Source organism: Phyllostomus discolor, chromosome 4 (genome assembly GCF_004126475.2).
Source record: "Phyllostomus discolor isolate MPI-MPIP mPhyDis1 chromosome 4, mPhyDis1.pri.v3, whole genome shotgun sequence".
Lineage (NCBI taxonomy): Eukaryota > Metazoa > Chordata > Mammalia > Chiroptera > Phyllostomidae > Phyllostomus > Phyllostomus discolor.
In genome coordinates this window covers 131,315,094-131,341,125 of record NC_040906.2, presented here as the reverse complement: position 1 = coordinate 131,341,125, position 26,032 = coordinate 131,315,094, and the positions used below count along the sequence as shown (strand labels likewise).

The 26,032-nt window shown below is 35.9% G+C and overlaps 1 protein-coding gene across 1 annotated transcript in view; it reads left to right on the top strand.

The window, feature by feature from the left end:
* LOC114494052 (protein eyes shut homolog) overlaps nucleotides 1-24,671 on the top strand; it is a 294,169-nt gene extending 269,498 nt beyond the window's left edge. Inside the window, 2 exon segments of the mRNA XM_036022595.1 lie at nucleotides 24,141-24,313; nucleotides 24,316-24,671. Of these exon segments, the coding sequence (XP_035878488.1) occupies nucleotides 24,141-24,313; nucleotides 24,316-24,656 (514 nt within the window). The 3' untranslated portion in view covers nucleotides 24,657-24,671.
* The last annotated feature ends 1,361 nt before the right edge of the window (nucleotides 24,672-26,032 follow it).

The following is a 26,032-nucleotide window of genomic DNA, read 5'->3' as shown; positions in this document are numbered from 1 at the left end:
AAAGTATACAGATGCTATAAGTGGAGCTAGAATTTCATTTCATCTTGTGAATTCCTTCTAATAGACTAGAAATGACAAACTTTGTTTATCCCCTCCCCAGGAAGATTCATCATTTATTCATTATTTACCTATTCACTCATTTGATAAATATTTTAGAATAGGTTGTATTCTAAGCTCTGGGAATACAATCAGAATTAAATGAACCATGGAACTAATATTCTATGTGGAGAAGATGAGCAACAAACTGATAAATGAATAATTATATGGCCTGACTGTTAGAGATACATCATATACAAAAGGCAAAAGGGGGAATGGAAGAATATTATTGCATCCCTTACCTAACTAATTAGGTTAGTTAGCATAAGGAAGGCATCTCTGAAGAGGTGGTACTTGAGAAAACATAAATCAAATGAGGGCTCTAGCCAGAAAAGTATCTGGGGAGTTATAGTTCAGGCAAGGAAACCAGCTAAAACAAAAGTTCTTGTGTGAGAATAAAGTGGGTATATTCCACTAACATTGTCACTGGAGCAGAAGTGGACAAGAAAACGTGTAGTGGAATATTAGAACAGAAGGTATTCTGAGGACTTTATAGTCCATATTAAAGACTTCATTTCCATTTAAATGTGACTGGGAAATGGAGTGAGTTTTGAGCAGTTAAGAAACATGATGTATATGCTAAATTTGTGTGATTCTGGCTACTGTGATAAACAAGCTGTAAGGGACAGGAGTGAAATTAGGGAAACAATTTTTGTAGCCATTGGGATGGTGATAAATCATTGAATTTGTGGTGGTTTTTTAGACTGTAGATTTGCTGCTGGTTTGAATGGCAAAGAAAGTTCCTTAGTAGCTGAGGCATAAGGTAGCAATGCCTTGACCTAATGTGATGTTCTACTATGACTCAGTAACAAATTACCTCAAGACGTCCTCATGTGACAAAAATCATGATGCCACAAATTCTGTGGGTCAGAAATTTCAACAGAACATAACAGGTGTGGCTCATTCCTCCTCACAATGTTGAGAAACTAGAACCCATCCTGACAGGCAGCTGGAGTCATCTGAACACACATTCACTCACATGTCCATGGATTCTATATTGGTTGTAGGTTGATTATTTTTAGATTAGAATGATCACCTATCTTTAATATAAAATTATTTTATGTTATTTCACTAGTCATGGAGCCTTTTCTTTACTTTGCTATTGTTAGACTTTGTGAACATATAGAAAAGATTGCCTCTGATTTGGAAGAATCATACACAGAAAACGGAGCTCATCGCAGAATTGGTGCTTGAGTAGCTGCGTTGAAACCTGTCCTCAAATCTTTGTAGCTAAAATTATTATTAGGTTATTACTCTGAGAGTGAAGGTATATTTATGGGATTCTAAATTATCTATCTATGGGCTAATCGAAACAAATTGAGGAAAATGTAAACGATGGGTTCATTTACTTCATGTTACATGTTAGTGAATTTTTAGAAGTACATCTTTGTGTGCCAGGCCAAGCATCAGCATAAAAACATGCTTCCCAGTTAGCACCTCCACCATCATACACAATCCCAGTCAATCTACCCTGTCAGCACTCTGCCCCTTTATGTACAAGATTGTATCTCCTAAAGTATCTCAAAAAAATTTACCTCTGTTCCGTGTTCAAGGCCAGAGGTTTGATTGAGGATTATTATGCAAAATCCTTCACACAGTCTTCTATATTGCCTCCTGAATCTCTCCTTCTTTATATTGCTGTTACACCAATTGACCTAAATTGAAAATCATGCCATATATGCATAGTGATTGAGGGGAAAAATCTAAATTATTTATACAGTGTTCATTATGCCTTTTGTGATGTATGTATAGTCTAGAAAATGACCAGATGTTACCTTACTCTAAATAAGATTCCAATTTTAGCCTAAAATATTTTTGGCCTTTGGAAGTCACCTCTATTTGGTTTAAAAATGTCAAATTAACTTTTCTAAGTGCTTTAATGATGAATGATAGTTGAACTTGCATATACAAATTTTTAAAATCCTGTCAGTCTTCAGTATAAATAGTTGCATATCCTAATTTGGGCTTTAATTAAATTTGCATGTTTTGTTAAGTATTCATAATCTATATAATAGTTCAGATGGTATAATATTTTTCTCAAGGTATTGTTTAAAAATGCTCTTAAATTCTATGAGACTGTCGATCTTGACTTCTGTATATGGCTTTCTCATTCCTCACTGCTTTATAATATACATGAGGTTACTTACCATTGGTATTATCTTGACTTTCCTCTGTTTTTGAGGTTCTTTATTTTTAAAAGATGACTTGCATCAATTCACAGAGTTTATATAATTATACAGAGTGTTAGCAGAGCCAATTGAAAGACTGCAGTATCCTGGGACCAATCATGCCATTTGTATTTAGAGTTTGAATTTTAAGGAAGAATGCTTTAAATAATTTCATAACAGTAACATATATTGTCCTTCATGAGACCTTGACTGTAAAAGTTAATAAAAACACTCCTATCTGCAACCATAATTAGTTGCTGCAGAAAGACAGATATTCTTACCAACAAAAGAAACATTCATTTCCAAAAACTGTGTATAAATATTTTACAGTTACCTAATTTTCTCAAAGTTTAAATTGATTATAAATAGTTTATGTGCTTTTTCTGTATCCGAAGCCTGCAGAACCCTTTAATGAAATCTCGCTTCACCCTTTGTCAATAAACCCGAGTGGCTGCACAGTGCAGCAGTGCCCTCTAGAGCTGGATGAGTTTACACATTCACGTTTTCTAGCTGTTTATTTGATTCAAACTTTAGAGGCAGTGATTAGTATTTGCAGGCTTCCTTTTCCATATTCTACATGCTAATGCAATGACAACTAGAGAATCATATTCATGGTTTGTAGGGTTTTGTTTTAGTAAAATGGCTTTCTATAGATCTACTGTACACAGTGTTGTATACAATAGAACTATCTGCATGAACTTGCATAGAGCTTTCCTTTATGAGTGTGATTTAGAGTTTTCTTCATTTCTGGCTATGAATGAAGTCGCGCATGTATAAGATTGACTTCAATGGTTTTAAATACATTGATAGTATTTATAAATTTATAATATTGACATAATATAAATGTGTAATGTGCTACTATATAATGTTATTAACATAAACATATATATAATATAAATATCTAGCATGTAACCTGTTCCAGAACTCACAAGGATAATAGGATTTTTAAGCTGGACGATACCTTAAGGGTCATCTAGGTCAGTATGCTCACTTCCTCATCTGGGTGAGAGGTCGTCTGCCTGCAGCCGTACAATCTGGTTCACAATAAAACCAAAGCAGTACCTTCGTGCACAATATAACCACTAGCTAAAAACGTTAAACCAACCTTTCACTGGATAATACATTTGTTTATATCCGTAATGGTAAATAGCTTCCTTTTTTTACTGTAAACTTGTCACTATTTAAGAATCAAACCTTACAACATTTCTACCAACAGGTACACCACTTAGAAAAACCGCCTTTTACACATGAGAGAAAAAAGTGTAATTTGTGTAACTTTCAGAGGCTGGAAAAATGCCACAATTGAGGGGAGGGATTGTAAACTGTTTCTTTCTATGCATAACTGCTGTGTCCAGTAGATCATGTCCTAGTTTCTAAAGCCCTAAGAAATAACGAATTAAGGAGATGGAGTGAATAAATCCATGCCCAAATAGCTTCTGTTCTTTAATTTGATAGAGTTGTGAACATGGACTATAATTCAAAATACCTGAGTCTTCAGATCTTGATATAGGGAAGCAAGCCACGTGGATTGTGGAGAGTGCAGGAGTGAAGAGACAATAAGGACAAAAGATGGAAGAGGAATGGCATGCCTCTTCTCAACTATGCTGGACAAGCAGAACTGGAATCTGGTGAAGAAGAAAAATACTTCTTCCTCACTACCATTCTTAAGAAGTAATTATTAGTTGAGAAAATAAACAACTGCCCCTCCCTTCTGGTCCTGCTTATAAATATAGTACCATGTATCTGGAAGCAAGATACTTCCAAATTATAGGAAATGTTGCTGGGGGCCATTCCCCTGCTATCTTCTCTAAGGCAACTAGCCTTCATTGGCCCCCTGCCCTTGCAGACAGAGAGAGTGGTCTCTACCAGAGAGGTCTCTGGTAGAGAGTGGGAAGTAGATGGAGTAGACAGAAATTTGGTAATGTTTACATATATGATCTTTTTTCCTCAACTCTGACTGTAAATTTTCTGTTAAGGGAAACTGTATATATTTTTTTGTTTTGGCTTCAGGCTGATGTAACTTCATGATTGTGTTAAAATGCTCTCTTTTCCCCTTGGGAATCAACACTGTATATAACACAAATACTCTTCTTGCAGAGCAAAACCAGCAGCCTTTTTCATAAAATCATCTCAAGTCATTAATGTTTCTCTATGTTAAGTGTGTTTTCAAACCAAAAACTAACAGATATGTGTGAGGTTATAGGTAGTATTGTATTTTCTTATTATTTTACTGAATGCAAAAACAGATTTGATGGTTTAAGTGTATACTAATAAGCAAATTAAAAGGTACTCACAAAGTTTTGGAAAATGACAACAGATTTTTAGAAACTTATTTTCGTAACAGTAAACTATTTTTTTGTAAAAGATTTGGCCAATTTAACTATATTATACTGCCTGACAATGTTGAAAGCAGGACATTGTTAAAAATAAAATTTTATAAAAATGCAATCAGAATATAATGTTTTGGTATACAAATTGTCAAGATTTATTCAAACTTTTAGGCAGTGAAATATTTTAATGGTGTATCTTCTTTGGTTTCTAAATTATAGTAAACAATTTCATTGTTTTCCCTGGATTGGAGAAAAAGAGATTTCATATTAAAAACAGAGATGTCCCAAGAATCTGAAACTCCCAAATTTTTCATTGCTGTACATATAATTAAAAAGTGATAATTGCTATCTATCTCAGATCTCATAAAGTACATATTTTCAAATTAGAACAATTTCTTTGAGCCCTGGCTGGTGTAGTTCAGTGGATTGAGCATGGGTCTGCGAACCAAAGGGTCACTTGTTTGATTTCCAGTTAGAGCACATGCCTGAGTTGTGGGCCACACCTCCAGCAGGGGGCTCACAAGAGGCAACCAAAAGTTGATGTTTCTCTCCCTCTCCTTCTCCCTCCCTTCCCCTCTCTCTAAAAATAAATAAAATCGTTAAAAAGTAATAGTTTCATTGCTAAAAATCTTCTTAAAAACATGTGATTGGCCTGGCTGGTGTAGCTCAGTGGATTGAGCACAGGCCTTCAAAACAAAGGATCATGGTTTGATTCCCAGTCAGGGCACATGCCTGGGTTGCAGGCCAGTTCCCAGAAGGGGACACACAAGAGGCAGCCATACATTGATATTTCTCTCCCTCTTTCCTTCCCTTTCCCTCTAAAGATAAATAAATAAAAATCTTTAAAAACCATATGTGATTGGAAGGCATATTAATGATATATGATCTTGGTCATAGTCCAACAAGTATAATATAATAGAAATGTACTCACTTGCAAGCATAATACAATGCAAATGGCATTCATGAATTAATGAAGTACACAGCACTTATATAGCTACACTGTCCACCTAACTCAAAATTCTCTGTAAGGGATCTTTACCGGTGGCCATCCAGGTTCTGCTTAAAGATTTGATGTGGACTTTACTACCTCATAAGACAGCCAATTACATTTTTCAACTGCTATAAGAGCTATAATGCTGTTATGCTGAAATCTCCAACTACAGCCTCTCTGATTGAGTGTAACTGTTTTCTACATACCAGCCTTTCAATTTCTAAAGGATGATTTGGTCTGTACTAACTATATTGAAGCCAGGTATCACAGTTTCCATTCTCAAATGATATGATTTATAGATGTTCCATCTCCTTTCTTCCTGTAGACATGATACACTTCATCATTTATTATTTAGTTTTGACTTCCAGAACAAAACTTTTTCAAATGTGATCTGACAAATATGGATTAGAATGAGTGCTGTTCTCTGAGAGTTCAGTCTGAGATCAGATTAGAGTGTTAGAGTTAACCCACTTTGTTTCCCCATTCTCCCTGATTATTTAAGTATTTAGATATTTATATCTGCAAGTTGTATTTTCAGTACCTTGAAGTATATTTAACTAGCTCTTCAGTTTTGCTTTGATATATAGAATAAACTTTCCCTTTTGCAAATTATTCTCCTTGAAACATAATAGTTGTATAATTATATTTTGTGGAATGCATTCATGTTATCTCATCCACCCAATCACTAGGGCCAGCGCTTCTACCTCTTGCTTCTTTCTCTATGTGTAGAATTCTATATGAAGCCTCTTACACTATAAATAGTTTATAAATCTCAGCTCTGTCTGTATGTTTATCATAGAGGTGTATGGGACACTAGTGTGCCTGCCCCTTTGTGAGTAGTTTCCCTTTGTATTATTTAAATGTTCTCATTAAAATCATATAAAATTGGGTTGTCAGACTGTTTGGGGATCCCTCTATGCCTTCTTATATATGACGCTGCACATGTATTGAGGATGGTGTGTTGAACTCTCCCATGAAAATTGCATTAAGGTGTTCCACAAAGCTATTTCTGAAAATCCCATGATTTTTATTTGAAAGGAAGGCATTAGGGGCGAGTTCATGTTCAGTTCAGTACATGAGTGATTTCAATAAGTCCTCAATGCTCTGTGTGTGAACAAGATGAATTTTGAGGATTTCTATGGTAGGTAGTAATAGGTGTCAACCATGCTCATAGAAATATCTCAAAAATGTTACCATGGATATATGGGAGGGATTTTTTGATTTACACAGATCCTGAGAAAAACTGACTCAGTAAATTATCTGTCATAATATTTTTGTAAGTATTATTGATTACTTGCTTTATGAAATTGTTTGATACTTTGTAGAATATTTTCAAAATAAATTCTAATTTTAGAGTTGTTCCTATCACTCTATTCCTCTGACAATAATAAGAACAAATCTAGATTATTGAAGCCAAGTCTAGGTTTTGAAAATAAAACTAAATTATTATTGTAAAAGAGTGTATCTGTCTTCCTGTTTTCTGTGGTAAGGAAATATTGTACTTGGACCAAATTTTAGCGTTTGAGATCTTTGTATCATGCATATAATCATACATTTATTTCATCATTACAGACCTTTTTGGAATATGCTTTGTTACCTGTCCAGCATTAACCTTTTCCTTTATATTTACATTAGGGCACTAATGCGGCTTGTTCAGTCTCTCTGAATATTCTTACAATTTCATATTCAGTGACTTCATGGCTCCAGTTGAAGTCCAGAGTAGCCATTCTCCCCATTGCTTTTGGATATATTTAATAATTGAAAATAATAGCATGATATAGATTGAATTAAGATAGATTTTTTGCATGAAGTTTTAACTGTGTTGGAACCTGTTTTTATAGTAAAATTTTAATTAATTTGCAGAATTCAGTGAAATAGTAATAACAGATATTTCAATTTATAGCCCATTTATGCAGGGAAATGGTATAGGGCGAAGATGACTTCCCAAGAACATTGTTAACTATATTTAATTATAGGAAGTATTTCAAGGGTACAAAATTATATTGGTTAAATGCTTAGTTAAGTACTTTTAGAAGCTTAGCAGTTAACCAACAATAAATCTGCAGCCTAATAATGAAACTATTAACCACAAAGGCAACAGAAAACAAGTTCAAGTTGTATATAAGGACTGGAACTAATGTTAAAATATTCAGAAGAAAAGAAAGAAATCTTTAACCATGATTATACCAAGAATATAAAGGCATTTTTTTCAAGGGCAATGTTTTGTTAGAAAGGTAAGAAATTACAGTTCATTAAAAATTAAAAGTAATACAATTGAAATATATCTATTAAAGTAATAAGTTTTAAAGGACGAATGATAAATGTGTGTAGTGGCCTCTGATTCTATCAAACTGTGGACAGAGATTGAAAGTTTCCTATTCAGATGAGAATTGCCCAATCTAGGTGTCTTTAAGTACAGATTTATGTGGCGGATACCGGCCAGCAGTATCCATCTCAGCTGCAGATGCTTGTTGAAACATGAGAAAAACATACACAGAGACAACCAGTTCCTGTGGGGAAATAGGGACAGAATGGCCACTCTCTGTAATGGAGAGCTCACCGTATCTATTCCCAAGCAGATTTTTATTGAGAATACAAACTTAGTTTGTGGATTCACAATCTGGCATAAAAAATCAAAAGAAGTAGGTGACTTACAAAGGTGCAGACAGAAATCCTGCTGTGATGCTGGGCAGAGGTTTGGGGTTTTAACATTTGAAAGGACTACAGGTTCCAAAGGTTTCCCGTCTGTGCCTTTAAATTCCAAGTTAATAATACCCTCCAGCAAACAGATCTCACAGGATCTTGCATATTCTATGTCCCAGGCCTGATTACCCCAGGGGTCTGCCGTTTCTGGTCTGGGCTGTACCACCCCTGCTATTTCCGCAGGCCTGAGAAGGGCAGGAGACAGAGGCAGCCAGGAGACTTGGATTTCTCACATCTAAGAACAAAGACTCAGGCTTGACAAAGCAGAAGGGGCAGGGATTGTTGTCCATCACCTCTTCATATCCACAGCCCTGAGTCTCTGTCCTTAGGACATTCTCACGTGATCACGTCTGTCTTAGATTCATTCTCTTTCTTAGAGAATTGTTACCTGTCATTGACTGCCAATCATGCAATGAGAGCGAGGCATTAGAACAGGCAGCATTCATGCCAGGGAAATAAGTTTTGTCTCCTTAGTGGCTTCTGGTCCAGGGGTCTTTCACTCAGCCTAAGTCATGGGGGGTTACAGCTTCCTGAGACCAGGCAGGGCAGTCCCAAACAGACTTATACATAACCTACCATCCAGATATTTAAGAAATTAAACATAAATAAGCAACATGTTGAAAAGAAAGCCCTATAAGAACATAGAATATGAATTAGTACCAACTGAATATTACTTATTTCAAAGAATATATAAAGATGTAATTTGGACTAAACTAAAAAATAATACTTCTAGATGTCATATATTTCTATTTTTTCTAAGAGAAATGTGGAATTGAGGGAAATAAAGAGTTTTAGAAAATTCCAGTTTTACCAGCAACCAAGTGGGAGGGCCAATGCTTAGAGGGGTAACCAGGCTACCAGAGGGATAGTGAATACTTGATGGGATGTTATGCGTGATCAATAACTGGTTAAGGCTGGTGATGCAGACCTGGAAGAAAATAGCAAAGGTTATATCCACTACTCTTAGCTGTCCTTTTTTCTCAGCTTCCAATTGTCAAATATTCTCAACTAGACATATATTTATTCAAACAGCTTTTCATTTATTCAGTCAACACATAAGGACTGAGCACCTACAAGAACAGACACTGTGCTCAGACTCATGGACATGATACGGAACCAGAGCGAATTCTCCTCACCCGCACAGGTGTGGGATGTCATGTCCTGCATTCAGTGAGTTCTTGGCTTCCTGAAGGAATGGATTCAGACACTGGCTGTGGAACCATCAGAACTTAAAGCTGGCAGAACAGAAGAATAAAGATGAGAATAAAAAATGAACTACCCAACAGAGCAGCAGTCTCTCCTTAGAAGTGAGGCAGGGGGACTCTATCACCATTCTGCATGTTGGATTTTTATTTACTTTTTATTTCTATGGAAAATCATGGGTTGTAGGGAAGTAAAGAATGGGGCTGAATGTTAGGTTTAGCTGTCATTGTAACAAGGTACAGGTTGTAGCCTTGTGTTTGTCTTTTATGGTATGGGTAAATGATAAGTGTATAGATGAGTAGTTATTAAATTAACCTTTGCAGGAATTTTCTTTGTTTCAGAGACTCCTCATGGTCTGCTGGCATCTCCAGTAAGCCAAGTTCCACGTTGGCAGCACCCACAGCAGACCACTGACTTTATTTGCTTTTAGTTTATAAGAAATATGTCCAGAAAAAGTCCAGTGTTTTTTTTAAAGATTTTATTTATTTATTTTTAGAGAAAGGGGAAGGGAAGAAGAAAGAGAGGGAATGAAACATCAGTGTGTGGTTGTCTCTAGTGCACTACTTACCAGTGCATCTTGGCCCGCAACCCAGGCTTGTGCCCTGATTGGGAATTGAACTAGCAACAATTTGATTCACAGGCCTGTGCTCAGTCTACTGAGCTATACCAGCCAAGGCTTAGCCAATTTTAATATCATGAGAATGATTTGTGTGACATCGATGTAACCTGGCAGCCAAGGAGAGTGGACTGGAATGTACATGTGTGAAAGGTGACAACTTCACTGTACTACTCAGTGGGAGTGTTAGACACTGCAGAGTGAGCATGAGTACTGTGTGGCCATCATCTTCAAACTGATTGAGTAGAGCAATGAATTTACGTCATATTTTGCATTAAGCTTGAACATTGCTTCATGGAAGCTCTTTGGATAATTCAAAAGGCCACAGCTATAGGCCACTGGTGATTGGCAGCTTCATCATGGCAACATGCTCACTGATGCATAATGTCTTGTGCAAAGTTTTTGAAGAAACATCAAATCACCCAGATGACACAGCCCCCCTACAGCCCAGATTTGGCACACTGCAATCCTGGCTTTTCCCAAGACTAAAATCACCTTTGAAAGGAAAGAGATTTCAAACCATCAATGAGATTCAGGAAAATACAACAGGGCAGCTGATGGCTATTGGGAGAACTGTGTGAGGTCCCAAGGTGCCTACTTTGAAGGGAACTGAGGCATCATTGTTCTATGTACAATGTTTCTTGTATCTTCTTCAATGAATGTCTATTTTTCATAATATACAGCTGAATATTTTCTGGGCAGACCACTTATAATTCTCATGCCTCTCTCCTGTATTAGACATAGAAGGATACACAACAAGATATAGCCCCATGGATATGATTAAGCTCTTGTTCTCACTGGTTTTACATTTAGTATAGATAGCAAAACTGTAACCTAAAATAATTCATTAATATCATGAAATAACTACAGTTTAGCATTTATTGTGTCAGCTATGTTTTTTAACTGGAATTTTGACTGAAAGCTTGCTGAAGGTAGAGAGATGTTAATTCCATTTCAAAATTAAATAAAATCTCTTTCAATGCCTGGCTTATTTCGCTTAGCATATGATCTCACCTTTAACAGGAACCTAAACAACAAAACAAAGAAACAAGTAAAATATAACCAAAGACACTGAAATAGAGGACAGGCTAACAGTGACCAGAGGGGAGAGAAGAGGGAATTTCAGGGGAGAATGGGAAGGCTTTACAGGAACAAATTTAAAGGACCCATGGACAAAAACTAAGGGAGGGTGGTAATGGGAGGGAAATGGGGAGGGTTGGGTGGGTGGGCTGGGATGGGAGTAAAAGGGAGAAAACTGTACTTGAACAATGATTAAAATGAAAAAAAAAGAAAATATCATATAAAAGCCTTGATATGATCAAACATGGCAAACTTGAAGTTCAGAATGAAAACCAGTATAAATGTTATGTAGTAAATGAAGTGGGGAGTGCAGTAGATTGAGTATGTATAACTAAATCATATAGGACCTCATAGTTACTATTTGTGGACAGTCCTTTAAGCAAGGGAACAATTTTATGATAATAATTTATTTTAAATCATTGGACATGAGTGGAAACATTGTGATATGATGGGATGATGAATGGAAGCAAGAGAACCAGTAAAAACCACAGTGCCTGAAAGCCAAATGGCCATAAAGTGTCTTCATAAATGGAAATATTCCTGACCCCACCAAAAAGCCACTAAGATTTGGAAGGTTGTCCTAGCTGCTGTGTCACAGTGGACAAGCAGGGGTTGCAGGCCAGGTCCCCAGTGGGAGCCACGTGAGAGGCAACTGCACATTGATGTTTCCCTCTCTTTCTCTTTCCCTTCCCTTCTCTAAAATAAATAAATAAATGAAATCTTTAAACAAAAGACTTGGGGAGTTAATAAGTTGGTATTATATAGCCATGGTTCTAGCTGGAAGAGGAAAAATTGAATTCTGAAGTCTTCTTAAATCAGAAAAAGACATATTTTAGTGTTTATCGTTTTGTTACTTTCAACAAAAATAGAGGCCATGCAAATAGAGTGTTCAGCCTTTATATCTAGGAAGATGGAGCTCAGAGCTCAGTCCAGCTAGATCAATACAGTTGAATATTACACTGAAAATAAGTATCTAAATTAAGTATCTGTGAGGCTTTCACTATTTAAGGGAAGAATTTAACAGTGTCCGCAAAGAGAAAGGGGCTCTAAGGAAAATACACCCATATAACTTGAAGATAATAAAAGCTTCAGAAGAATATATGAAAGACTCTCTCAGGATAAAAGAAACCCCAGGGCATTAACATAAATTTTAAAAATCAGTACATTTGATTATAGTACAATTGAGAATGTCTCTCAAAAGACCATATACAGGCAATCATAAAACAAGCCACAGTTTGTAGAATGCATTTGCTCACACATAAATGATGAGTGGTTATGAAGATCAGATACAAGTAAATAAGGACAATCCAGAAAAACTGGACAAAAGATATATGAAAAGATGCAAATTGAAGTTGCAGTAAGTTCTGTTATACAAATAGTAGAGAGACAAAAATTTGTAAAGTTTAATAACACCAAATATTGATAAGGATAAAGAGTAACACCTCATAGACTATTGGTAGGAATGTACAACTTCTTTATTGCATGAAGTTGCATGAATGCATATTCTAAACCAAGAAATACTACTTCTTGCTCTTGCACATAACCACCAGGAAACATGGATAAGAGTGTTTATAAGATCATTACTCTTGCCTGGCTGGTGTAGCTCAGTGGATTGAGCGCAGGCTGCAAACCGAAGTGTTGCAGGTTCGATTCCCAGTCAGGGTACATGCCTGGGTTGCAGGCCATGACCCCCAGCAACCACACATTGATGTTTCTCTCTCTCTCTCTTTCTCCCTCCCTTCCCTCTCTAAAAATAAATAAATAAAATCTAAAAAAAAAAATCATTGCTCTAACTCCATAAAACTGAGATACTCCAAATCTTTGCTAACACTAGTAGAGAAAAATAAAATTGGTGACACAATTTTATAAGGAGAGTAGTGGAACTGAATGAACTAGAAATAGACATATCAATGTAGATGAATCTACAAATAATATTAATTGAAAATAAGCAAACATAAATGATTAATACAGTATATGTTATTTTATGAAATTTAAAAACAAGTTTAACTAAGTATTATGTTGTTCAGGTTAGGGGCAAAACATAAGTAGAAAAATATAAAGAAAAATAAAGAGAAGTCCAGGATAGTGAGTACTTTGTGGAGGGGCATGAGGCAGGGTACTGGACTGAGGAAATGCACGGAGAAAACCTAACTGCTGTTGATATTCTGTTTATTTAGTCACAGACAGGCTCACTGTTTTATTATTGCACTTTAAAGTTTATATTGTATATGGATATGCAACTCTATTAATCAGTTATTATACATTATATAAAGCCTAACTACTCTAACACTTGGTTTTTCTATCAACATATATTAGTTGTCAAAGAAATCTGCTTGATTTTCATTGAGTTCTAGTGGTGAGTTATATGAGTTGACTAACCATTTATTCATACTTTTAACTTTTATATTAGGCAGTTATAGTAGATATGTGTCCTTCTTCCTTCTCAATACTCCAAATAAATCTGTAACTATAAGGTCTATAAGGGCAAAAACTGCCCCATCTTTGCCTTTCTAGTACAGCAATTGGCACCGTATTCAGAAAAAGTTAAGAGTACACACACAAGGTGTTACATGCAAAGCTACTCTCTTGAACAGAACTCATAACTGCACTAAAATGAAGAACCTAAAGCAAAATATTTAGTTTGCTGCAATGAACTGAGCACATAAGGTAGCCCATGGAAAACTGCCTGTAAATAGCACATTTATTCTCTTTAGAAAAAGTCTAATTGGGAATGAAAGTGTAAAGCTATATCTACACCAGGAGTTATGATAAATACTAAGGCTATATTTGGAGCTATTCAATCATTATTCATTCAATAAACTAGATAAATAAGGATAATAATTTAAATTAATTGCCTAGGAGTAATTTTACTCAAAGTAGGTTAATGTCATTCAATAAAGTAGGTTTTATTTTAAAGCATTTAAAAGATTATAGGAGATTTTTTAAAATAAAAATGATTTCTGTTTTTCATTACAGAATCAAGAGATATTTGTTGAAACATTCTAAAGACAAACACTGTTAATAACTTGACTGTATTATCATATATATATTTATATAGCTTTTTGACTATGCTAGCTACCTGATAATGTTAAATATATTAAAATATGACAGATCTGTAAAGAGGCAATCACATAATATAAAGAGAAAAATAATACAATTTCAGGGTTTAAGATAGCGAGAAACAGAGTAGAATCAACAACTGAGAAAAATGAAGGTGGTACCATAAAAAAACATCTGCTAACTGACAACAAATGTATATCTATCTGGATAAATGATATATATCCATTTTCAAACTTGATTCTCCAATTGGGTGTTTATTATTAACAGGAACAAAATTAACATTAAGACAGTTCCTGAAATTCATTGTTTTCTTTGTTTCTTTGTTTAGTTGGCTGCTTGGTTTTAAGTATCTTGCAAATATTAGAGATTGTCAGATTTTTTTTTCCTTTCCAGGACTAAAAAAGTAATTGGTTTTCCTTAAAGCAGAGAAATAGCATGAATCAGTCTAGGATTTTCCAACATGTTCCCTTTATTTTCTACTTCTATTTTATTCTATGAAATAATCAGATATAACTTGCAGTGGTTTCTCAGACCCTAACTGTTACGGTTTGACAGTTGATTTCAATTGTCTCTTATAATGTGAAAGCATTCCATTTTAGATGGGGAAAGCAGTGTCATTTGCTTGGTCAAGATGTGTAATAAGCTGATACCTGCTTCAAAGAGAAACTGATTCTGACCATGATCCCACTGCCCTTTCATAAACCAGTTGACTGACAATGATGAAAGTCTGTTAAATGTATTTATAGCAAAACATCACATTGTTCACCTTAAATAAATACAGTTTTATATGTCTAGCCTACTTCAACAAACCTGAGGGAGGGAAATCAGTTAAAACGTTTTCTCTTTTAAAGCAATAAAAGCAATTCCCAATTCTCTAATAGAAACTTCACATGGTAAAAACCATATGTATTTTTTTCAGCCAGAGGGAGACATATGAGTATTGTAGAATGTTCTCATTTTCTTTTTTTTTAAATTATCTTCTGACAAGAGCTGTCTGTGGCTGTAGCATCCTCTGCTAGGGACAATGAAGAGCATTTATCAATTCCTGCTCTTCCCAAGAAAAGAAAGAACTAAACCATGGAAGATCTTCATATACAATCTCCTCAGCCTAAAAGTAGAATTGTCTAAGCATTTCCTCTAACACTGTTCCCTTTTTTTTTATCCTAAAGCACTTCTTAATTCCTCTCCATTGTCATTAGTCCTACCACTAATATATGTTTCTAACCTATCCGTTATCCCTCTTCATCATCTCCCTAGTGTGCTATACCGTCTTAACCACTTAGCTCACTATAAATTCTAGCTAGTCTCTTTCTTCTCTTCCACCTTCTCTAGTATGTTCCCCCATTCCAGTCAGTCATCTTAATATTGATTTTTTTATTATTTTGAAAACAATACATAAAATAATTTTACCAAACTGTCCAAAAGAGTATACATTAAGAGCATTTCTCTCTCCCATCCCAGATTTTTATTTCCATTCCCCAAAGCTCTTATATACCCTTTCTAAAGCTTTTCGTTCACAAATGTACCCATATATTTGTTTTGTGCCAGGTCTTAATTTATAAAGGTGACTGGGTGGCAACACAGAGAGGTCAATGCCATTGAAGGAAAAGTTCATCCCCAGCTCAGTGGATTGAGCCCCAACCTGTAAACCAAAGGGTCGTCAGTTCAATTTCAAGTCAGGGCACATGCCTGGGTTGTGGGCCAGGTCCCCAGTAGGGAGATGAGTGACAGGCAACCACACATTGATGTTTCTCTCCCTCTCTTCATTCCTACCTTCCCCTCTAACTAAAAAATAAATAAAATATTTTTTAAAAAAGGAAAGAAAAGTTCATTGTTACACAGAATTTTCCTAGAAATGAGGGACAAGTCTAATCACACAGCCAGAGAAGGAATACCAGGTTTTGATCAGGAAACAGAAGACAGATGAAAGAGAATGCTTAGGCAACTGCCTTTATTGGAGTTTCCCCAGGAAAGGCAAGTTTGGGGCAAGCTAACCAGTTTAGTATTGGCTAGTTTGAATAATTTTGGCAAATTTAGGGGTATTGGCTAGTTTGAATAATTTTGGCAAATTTAGGGGTAACTCCCAAGTTACCCAGCATCATGCCTAGAGAAGATTATGGTTAAAAAACATTGTCTTGTGGGGTGTATGAGCCAGAAAGAGGAGGATGATTCTGAAATGGTTAGTATGCATATCAAAGGCACTCTCTAGTGGAGTCTGTAAGAATTAACTAGCCCATGGAAGGACAGTTTCTCCCCAGCCAGAAATGTTTTAAATGTCAAGTACCTTAATATGTAGAAAATAAAAAACAAGTTACTGCACTGTTCTTTGGTGTTCTCATTTAATAAAAGTTTTTGGAGACCTTTTTATAACTGCACATATAGATCTACATTCTTTTTAATGGCATAGTATTTCACTTTATAGGTATTGAACTTTTGATTTGCATTCCCATGATGACAGATTTGTTGGTTGTTTGTAGTTTTGTTTTGTTTTGTTCTGGTTTTTTGGCTAGGAAAAAATTCTGCAATTAAAAATTCACTCACTATATATTTGCATTTAAGTATGAATGAATAAAGGAAGAATGTTATGTGCCTTTAAATACAAAATCAGTATTTACAATTAACTAAATTCCAAAGAGAGGGTACCAGTTCAAATGTGTAGAGATTGTAAATAATATAATAAATTATTAGTAAGAAAAGCAATTTTTCATGCTTATAAGATATTCATATGTCTTTTTCTGTGTTTGGACCTTTGGTCATTTTTCTATTGGCTTGTTAGTCTGTTTATATCAATCCTTTCTGTCATATATATTGGAAACAGAAATTAACGTTTTTATTTAATTAAATTTATATACCCTTTACCCTTGCTTCTGTTTTTGTGACTAGTTTTAAGAAAGTTTTTCTTGGTTTAAGACTTGGTTTGTGCAGACAGTCTTCTTGAGTCGTCACATTTTCATTGTATTTCTTCTGTTAAGTCTTCAATTTGACTGGAAATAATTATACTGTAGGGGCGCATCTTATGGGGTTGTAAGAATAAGAAGAATAGGGCTTCATTCTAGTCATTAGAGAGGCAGCCACCAAGGATAACAGAAAGGTGTGTCCACAGAGGACAGAACACATGGATGGAGAGGTGAGGAAACAAGGGTGACAGAAGTTGCCATGAAGGGACAGAGATAACAAAACAGGAATATGAAGTATGGAGCCCAAGGGTACCCTCTTTTCATGCCAGGCTTAAGGATCAGATTTTGATGTATGAGTAGGGTGTCTTCCACTACTTCTTTATATGATACTGGCTGGACTGAGTAGCATTCCCATTATAACAGAGCATTTCAGATCTCATTGAGTATTGTGTTGTAGTGTTAATTTCATGCTACATTTCCCCTCAAAAAATAAAAGATAGGATAAATAAACTTCATGGGAGCATACATAAAACCTTTACTTGACTAAATATCTCCATGTTCTTCAAAAATTCAGTGTGCTATATAAATACGATAGCACCTCATTTTTCTCAGCATCCCAAGGGTATATTCTAAATAATTATTTTGAAAATTGAATACTTAAAGCATGCACAGTGTAACCATTTTCAACTCCTCTTGCTCTTTTACATAGAAAACACAGCCCATTAACAAAAGTGCTCTTATAAACACCAGTGCTAGATTTATTGGCCAATATTTACTATGGTTTTATTTTCATAGGACTTTTAACTTCTTTTGCTGCTCTCAATCTGTTACCATAAAACAATCAGCTGAAGCACCTGAGAGACTCCCCTATCAGCCAAGATGGCAACAGAAGGAGGTTCTTACACTGAACACTTGAAGAGCTAGCAAGATAAGTGGACAGAGGAAAAAGCCTTCTCCCAATTTTGGTACCAGATTTGGGAGGTGGGACCGGGGAAGGCAGGGACATGTGTAATACAAGTCAAAATGGTGCAAGGGAGGTTCAAGACCAAAGATCCCTGTCAGTCTGGCCTGGGGAAAGAAGGGTTTGGTTGGGAGGTAGACCCACCTGAAGCACATGAAAGTTTGCAAAGCTGATTGGTCATTTAGGAAAGTACCTGGTCAATCCTAAATCCTGCTTAATATAATCCCAGAATAATGAAGAAGCTCTCTTCCTGATGGCCTGCACTCACATAGTGCACTCGCCTGTTCTCTCCATGGCCACATGGCTGCTAGGGGCTCCAGGAGGGAGCATCTCTCTCACTGTCTTGCCCACCTGGTTATACACTAGCCTGTGCATTCTTGTGCTCTCTCACCCAGGAACACGTGACCATGTGGCACCAGCAGCCACATGCCCCATGGCCATGCAGATTCCACATGCAGGCTCTAGGAGGGAGCCAGAAATGCACAGCCACTGGGAACAAGATGAGTTACCCAGATTGAGAGTCATACTGCTTAGCAGCTGCCTGTGGACTCCAAAGGACTGTACTTTAAAATGGAGCAGGCACTCTGGGCACTGGTTTTTGTCTTGGCCTTGGGGAGGACATGATTGTACTTTCCCCCTGGCAGAAAGAGATGGGATGGTCTTTGTGGCAGGAGTCTGCCATTCTCCCAGGTTGCACGTCACCTAAATGAAACCTCTTTTCCTTTGTACCAGCATCTGTCTCCTGAGTTTGGCTTTTGTGGAGACAGCCAAACAAACCCTCATTTTTGTTGGACCACAAATCTATTGTGCTACATCTGATTTGGTAGAGCTTTATTGGACACCCCAATACTTGGTTAATTCAGGTCAGCCCATGTTCCCCAGAATGATATGGTGACTCTTCTGACAGACATGACTGCACAGAGGTCTGGATCACTAAAGCCCTGGTTACAGCTGTGTTCTAGATGAGTGAGGCTGCGGTAAATCTAACCTGTACATAAGTGAAGTGTCACTGTGACATTTTATCAGATTTTGTCCTCAACTGACTTGCCTTTTTTAGCCAAAATTGCATATAAGATCTTAAATCAGCATCAGTTCAGTAACACTCTTTAAAAAGTGCTTTGTAATAATGGAAGTGAAAACTCACTGAACTGAAGACAATTCTACCCTGAGGAATATAATACTGTTACACTTTTGCTGACTGGTAAAACATTACTTACTCAGTTGTGGGATTTTTTTTTTAAGCTAAGCATTTTTTATTGTTTTGTTTTTCAACCAGAATATTAGCCAATCTTAAAACATTCCTGCTTGAGTCTTACCTATGTATTAATACCAAGCTAGAATTCAATCATATTTTAATTAAAACACTCATTCACTAATGAATTAATTGAGTATTTAGCACCTGGGTGTTATGAACTTATAATTTTGAGAGATAAAATTACAAATTAAATTAGATAATACAAGCTGATTATTTTAGAGCTTTATTAACTCTTTGTAACTTTCTCTTGTTTCTTGTTTTAATATATAAACACTTGGTAATTAGGCGTATTTGTAGTTCCTGCAGAAGTGTGCAATTTCACATCATTATTTAATTTCACATCCCTTTATTAGATTTTGAGTTCTCAAAATGCAAAGATAAAAGCAACACAGTGCCCAACCCCACATTTTTAAATCTGGTGATAACTTTGTTGCTTCCTAATAGAAAGAGGAAGTATAGTGTAGACCAAAGGGGCATAGATTTGAGTCAAAGAGCCTGTTTCAAGAAGTAGCTCAGCGATTTGCACAAGGTTAGACAGATCACAACAACTCCTAAACTTCTATTGCTTTATCTTAAAAATCGATGTAATTGCCACTCTACTAATTTTACAGATCTTATTTCTGATCATCAAATGATTGATGGTGGAAGTAAAAGCTATTGCTACAGCATTTAGCTACTATTTACAAAAAACATTCTACAACTACTTATATTAAAATTTCAAGACCCATCCACCAGAATGAGATATCAGCACTGCAAGTATACATGTACTTAGAGAATCTGCAACAGGCTATTTTCAAGTATCTAAGGATTTTTTAAAGATATGATTTATTTATTTATTATTTATTTTTAGAGAGCAGGTAAGAGAGGGAGAAAAACATCAGTGTGATAGAGAAACACTGATCAGTTTCCTCTCCCATGCCCCCTGACTGGGACCAAACCTGCAACCCAGGCATGTCCCTTGACCAGGAACTGAAGTGGTGACCTTTCACTTTTGGGGGCAATGCCCAACCAACTGAGTACACCAATCAGGGCATTAAAATATCTCAGTATTTTGTTAAGAGAGAATCAGAGAAAATTTACTATTGCAAAGTGTTCATGATAAACTAAGAATCAGCCTGATTTGTCTACCATTATTCATTACATATTTTGAAAACACTTCTAATGTTATAAGTCCCTAAACCTAAAAACTATCCCCACTCATAATTGTTTGTCTTTAAACTAACTAGCAGGGATATGGAGAATAAGAATCCAGGAGGAGTGTATAGTCATAATTTTATGATTATTTAACTGTGCTGACTCCAAGAAGTCTTGATCAATGAAATACTACAGTTACTTTTTGGCAGATACCCATTATGATCTAGACTTTGTACTTAGCACTTTATGTGCATACCTCATTCATTTTCAAATGTGGAATCCATTGTCCAAGAATTTTATTGCTTGCCAAAATTCTCAATGGTAATGAGAATTACTCAGATATGTCTAACTCCAATGTGCCCTTTTTTCAAATGTTGTGATTCCAAAATGCATACTTTTGTGAATTTTCCTTGAATTCTCTATTCTCAATTCTGATCACTATCTGGTCAAAATAACTCTGTTGAAGAAGGTAAGATTTTGTCATCTTCTATAAATTATTATCCAGATGTCTAGAAACTGTGGAAATTTCAGATTTAGGTCCAGAAGGAATCAGAGAGTCTCAGTTCAAAGTTGAGATAGATTAGTATCAGGGCTCGATAGCTCTAGGTAGTATATCTCTGAGTAATATGCTTCTTCTTATAGCTCTATGTAATCAAAGCCTACTGTGATCAATCATGTATACCTAAGGTTGAACTGGACTGTATTTAGCTGTTTTATCAACATATTGTTGGTCTTTTCTTCCTGACTTTCAATTTGTTGTGAAAAAGTGGGACTTCTACAGCAACATATCCATACATGGAAAGACATAATTATTCTCTAAAATGCATATTGCCATTGCTGTGATTTTAAAGGACATGTATTATCAATCTCTGACATAAACTATCCTATTACATTTTCCATGGTAATAAAGAATAAGAAACCTAAAATAACACCAATGTTCTGTGGCTTAACTTTGGGGGAAAATATGTCACTTTAGGCATGACAAAAGTGGGCTGAATAAATTTTCCAATTGCTTTTTCCCTGCTACAATAAAATATAAGAAGATGTATCTTGGTTTCTTCACTGTGGTACACTGGTTTCAGAATGTCCTTAACTCATAATCTCTCTCTCTGCCTATGATCTTGACAATGTGAATCAGCAGCAACTCCCATCAGGAGGTGAAATCTGGTTTCCCACCTTGAGTCTTGATGGACCCGTGACTTGATTTGGTGGGTGTTATGCAACAGAAGAGACATGGTGCCAGATCTAAGTCTAAACTTCAAGAGATATTACACACCCCCATTGCTCTCTTGAATTCCCTGCGACCTTCACCTAAACAAGTACTAGCTAGGCTGCTGGGCAATGAAAAAACACATGGAATATAAATGAATTATCCAAACTGAGGCCATGTTAGCTCATTTAGATCTACCAGCAAAATCAGCAGCTGTCTGAAAAAGCCTGACTAAGATGCTATGAGACAAGAACTGCCTAGTTGAGGCTGGTTCAGATTACCAACCTGCAAATTATGAGCTGAGTAAAGTTTGCTGTTTTGAAGTGATTTGTTACATGGAAATGACTAACAAATTCATTCACTAATAATTAACTTGGAGTTAAAAGCTTCCATTTAAACCTGAAAACTAGGCAGCCTCCTCATTATCATACAGGCATTAAGTTTTGCACTTACTAGTGTACTGAAATGTCCATCCAATATAACTATACCAATTGAGAAGCTTTAGCCTTCACTATGCAATATATAAATATGTAGATGTGGAATGCAAAGATAAATTCTATCTTGGTAGATATAGTTCCCCAAATTATAGCACTTATTCAAGGACAAGAACAGGAATATATTCATAACAGTGCATCTTTGAGGTTAGAGTTTTTACCATGTGCTCCTGTTATTCAGAAAAAAATACCAACTCATTCTTCATAGAGACACAAAAGCACAACAGTTTTTACATCCTAAGTTTTGGGATAGTACCTTTAGGCATCCCACTACCTTCTGGATCTATATTTAATAAGGTGCTGTTTTTTAAAACCAACATGTCGATGGGTAATAGAGCTGAGCGATATCTCTATATGTTGTTGGTTAGTAAATACTGATATAGTCTTGGCTTTTATTCTTTGGGAGATGAATATCGATAAATTAAAAACAATAGTAAAAACATAAATTCTATGAAAAAAAAGTAAAAGCAAGAGAAACAAACATCACCTTGAATGGGAAAGAATACCTCTAAAATGCAGTCTACTCTATAGGATCCAGGAAAAATATATTAAATCAAATTTTAAAAGCTATGAAATCAGACAATAATGTCATAAGGAAAGAACAGGCAGGCTTAAAGGGACAAGAAGATGAGATATAAAGTCAACAAACTGAGATGAAAAGGGATCTAGGTGAGATCAGAGTGGATTGCAATAAAACTAAAATTGCAGAAGTTTGAGTAAAATACATATTGGATTTACTGAAGAAAGTTAGTGACTTGAGAAGTTCAAGGCAGTAGGGAAAAAAAAGAAAAGAAAACTTGTAGAAGCATTCCCAAAATGAAGAAGAAAAAGGAAAAAGAGATATTATAATGAGATAATTATAACAGTTAACATATATTGTGTGATTAGCCTGTGTCAGGTTCATTCTTAATAGTATAGATTTCTTTTATGTCTTTCAAAAATACCATAATATTTGTAATATTATTTACTATCATTACTTCATAGATAGAAAACTGAGGCAAAGAATTGAAGGAAATTTCTCTATGCTGCACTGCAGAACTTATAATAGTCAAACTAGAATTTACACTGAGACAGTCCGCCTCCAGAAAAAAAATGCTCTTTGTGCTAATGTAAAACTGTTGCTCTCCTTTTCCTGAAGAATCAAGACATTAAAAATAAAGCTTGCTAGTGCTTTTCAAAAGGCTTGTGTAAGGAGATAAAAAGTTCATCAGATTCTGGCAAAGTTAACGAAAAGAGAGTAATACTAGGTTAAGTCTTAGAAAAAATATTTATACTGAAATAATAAATTTAGATTGCTATAAGAACCCTGGTAGGAAAGAAAACAAAAACAAAACGAGGTTGCCTTCGGAATAACAAAAAATAGCATATGCTTTAGAATTTTTCTCTCCTAAAGTAAATGTCAAAAAAAACCCATACAAATGAAGAGGGGACAATGGTAAAGAGTGTGGGGAATGTGCCAAAAAATAGTGGTCAGGTTTTCATTCATGCGCTAATGAAATAGAAATATACTCTTAGAAAGTATTCTACTCATATAACACACATAAAAAAATGCTTCATGTGCCCATCAGCTAAAAATGAAGATTTCAAAGAGATAACACTGTTGGATCATTTAAATATAAAATATACTATTAATATGATTATTGAAATGCATGCATATGACAAAAAATAATCTGAAATTTAATATACATAATATAAAATAATTGAGTAATATTTAGTATTTCATAATTCATATCATATTTACAAATGTTAGAAAATGAAGTGAGTCTTGTGTGTGGGTGCTGAGTTGAGAGTGGGGAAATGAGTGAAGAGCTTATACTGTAAGAGGAGAATTGTCATAATTCGAAATCTATTTGATCATAGAACAAAAAGCATAAAATTCCTAGGAATAATCTCACGTAGCATGCAAGACCTATCTGAAAAGAAAAACTGAATTCTGCCACAGCTGCCACTTAGGAACAGCAGCCTCTGCTCTCTGCTACCCCACGAGCCTGGGCCTCAACAAGCGCCGCCATGTGACAAAGAATGTGAGCAAGTCAAGGCACAGCCGCCACTGCAGGCACCTCACCAAGCATGCCAAGTTAGTGCAGGACAAGATCCAAGAGGTATATGGCTTTGCGTCTATGAGTAGCACACCATGGAGCTGCTCAAGGTCTCTAAGGACAAGAGGGCCCTGATAGTCATCAAGAAGGCAGAGGGGACACACATCTATGCCAAGAGGAAGAGAGGGGAGCTGAGCAATGTCCTTGCAGCCATGAGGAAGGCAGCAGCCAAGGACGGAGCCCCATACCCTCTGTGTAATAAACCTGGTCAGGAATTTTGGGCTCCTGTGGTGGCGTTTTGCAACTGGTCCATTTTCTATTTAAGACTTTCTCTCAGACAGTGGTGTTGGGGCATGGCAGTAGGAACAGAAGGAAGCAACAGACAGGCAGTACTGGAAATAGTCTTTAACCATTATTAAATAGTTCATAAGCATAAAAAATTGATATGATAATGCCCATATTTGTACAAAGAGCTGAATAAATAGAGGGGAAATAGGTATAGAAATTTAATATCATATAGTTATATCTTCCTAAATCAACTATGGATGTTTACATTAGTTCAGCCAAACAATAGCACCTCCAGTTCAAACCTGAAGACTAAGTAAAGTTGTGTGTTTCTTCTTCATCTCATGTTGCCATTCCGGTTATCAGAGAAGTATTAAGAACTACTCCACAGCAAGGCTGGAAAACTAGGAAGGGCACCAGTGCCTATTGGGATGAAAATGACCTGTGAATGACACAAAACAAACAAAAAGCATGTGGCAATAAAAGATAGAAGTTTGTTTCACCTGTAAATATAAAGAGCACCTGGCTAGTATGCCACATCATGGTCACACAGGATCCAGGCTTCTAATTCGATGCTCTGCCACTGTCACCATGTTGCTGTCACCTGGTGCTTTAAGATAACTAGTTGAACCCCAGCAATCCTACCTTCACTCCAGTAAGCAGCAAGGTGAAAGAGATGAAGAGAATGGCCCCTCCATTAAAGAACTTACTCACATTAGAGTTCTTACTTCTTATCTCTCACTGGCCAGAACTTAATCACACTAGAATATCTGACTTCAGATGGCTGAACACCCCAGTATATATAGTGGCTTCTAATATTTAGAAAAAATATTGAGAAGAATATTAAGGTGAAATATGAAGTCTCTTCTGCAGGTATATTGAGCAGATACAATATTGAAATGCTTCTGGAATAAATAAAGAAGATGAGATATTTTGTTTTGTTTTTTTATGAACAACAATAGAGGTGAGAAATATAACTCTGTATCTGCAAAAGAGTAAATTGCTCTGTCAAAAAAAAATTTTTAGTGGACAGAGTTAAACAGACAAGGAAGAATTTATTTAAGACTATTACAATAGGGGAAAGTGATTAAACTCAACTATGCTGAGAAAAAAAACCCACACCAAAAAGTTTTAAGGTCAGAAGTAAGCCAGTAGAAAACTATTAGATGTCAATGAATGGTTTGGTCAGTATGATTAGTTTATCTGTGTTTTCTAATTGGTGTTTATCTAAATTAGGCTCCTAACCTCTCACAGAGACTGAAAGACTTGGGGCACCCACTTGCATGATGATTACATTTCTATGGGATGACTCCCAGGTTCCCAAGAAAGACATTCCTGGGCCATACAACTGGTGGAAAGCTGGGAGAAGAATTGCCTCTCAAAGAGACAGAGAGATAACTTACAATAAGAAAGGCCCTGAGAAAAGGAAGGTCAGAAACCTATAGTCAGGAAGAAACCAGTTTCAAGTTTATTCAAGCTGAGGGGAACATTAAAGTCAACTCAGCCATAG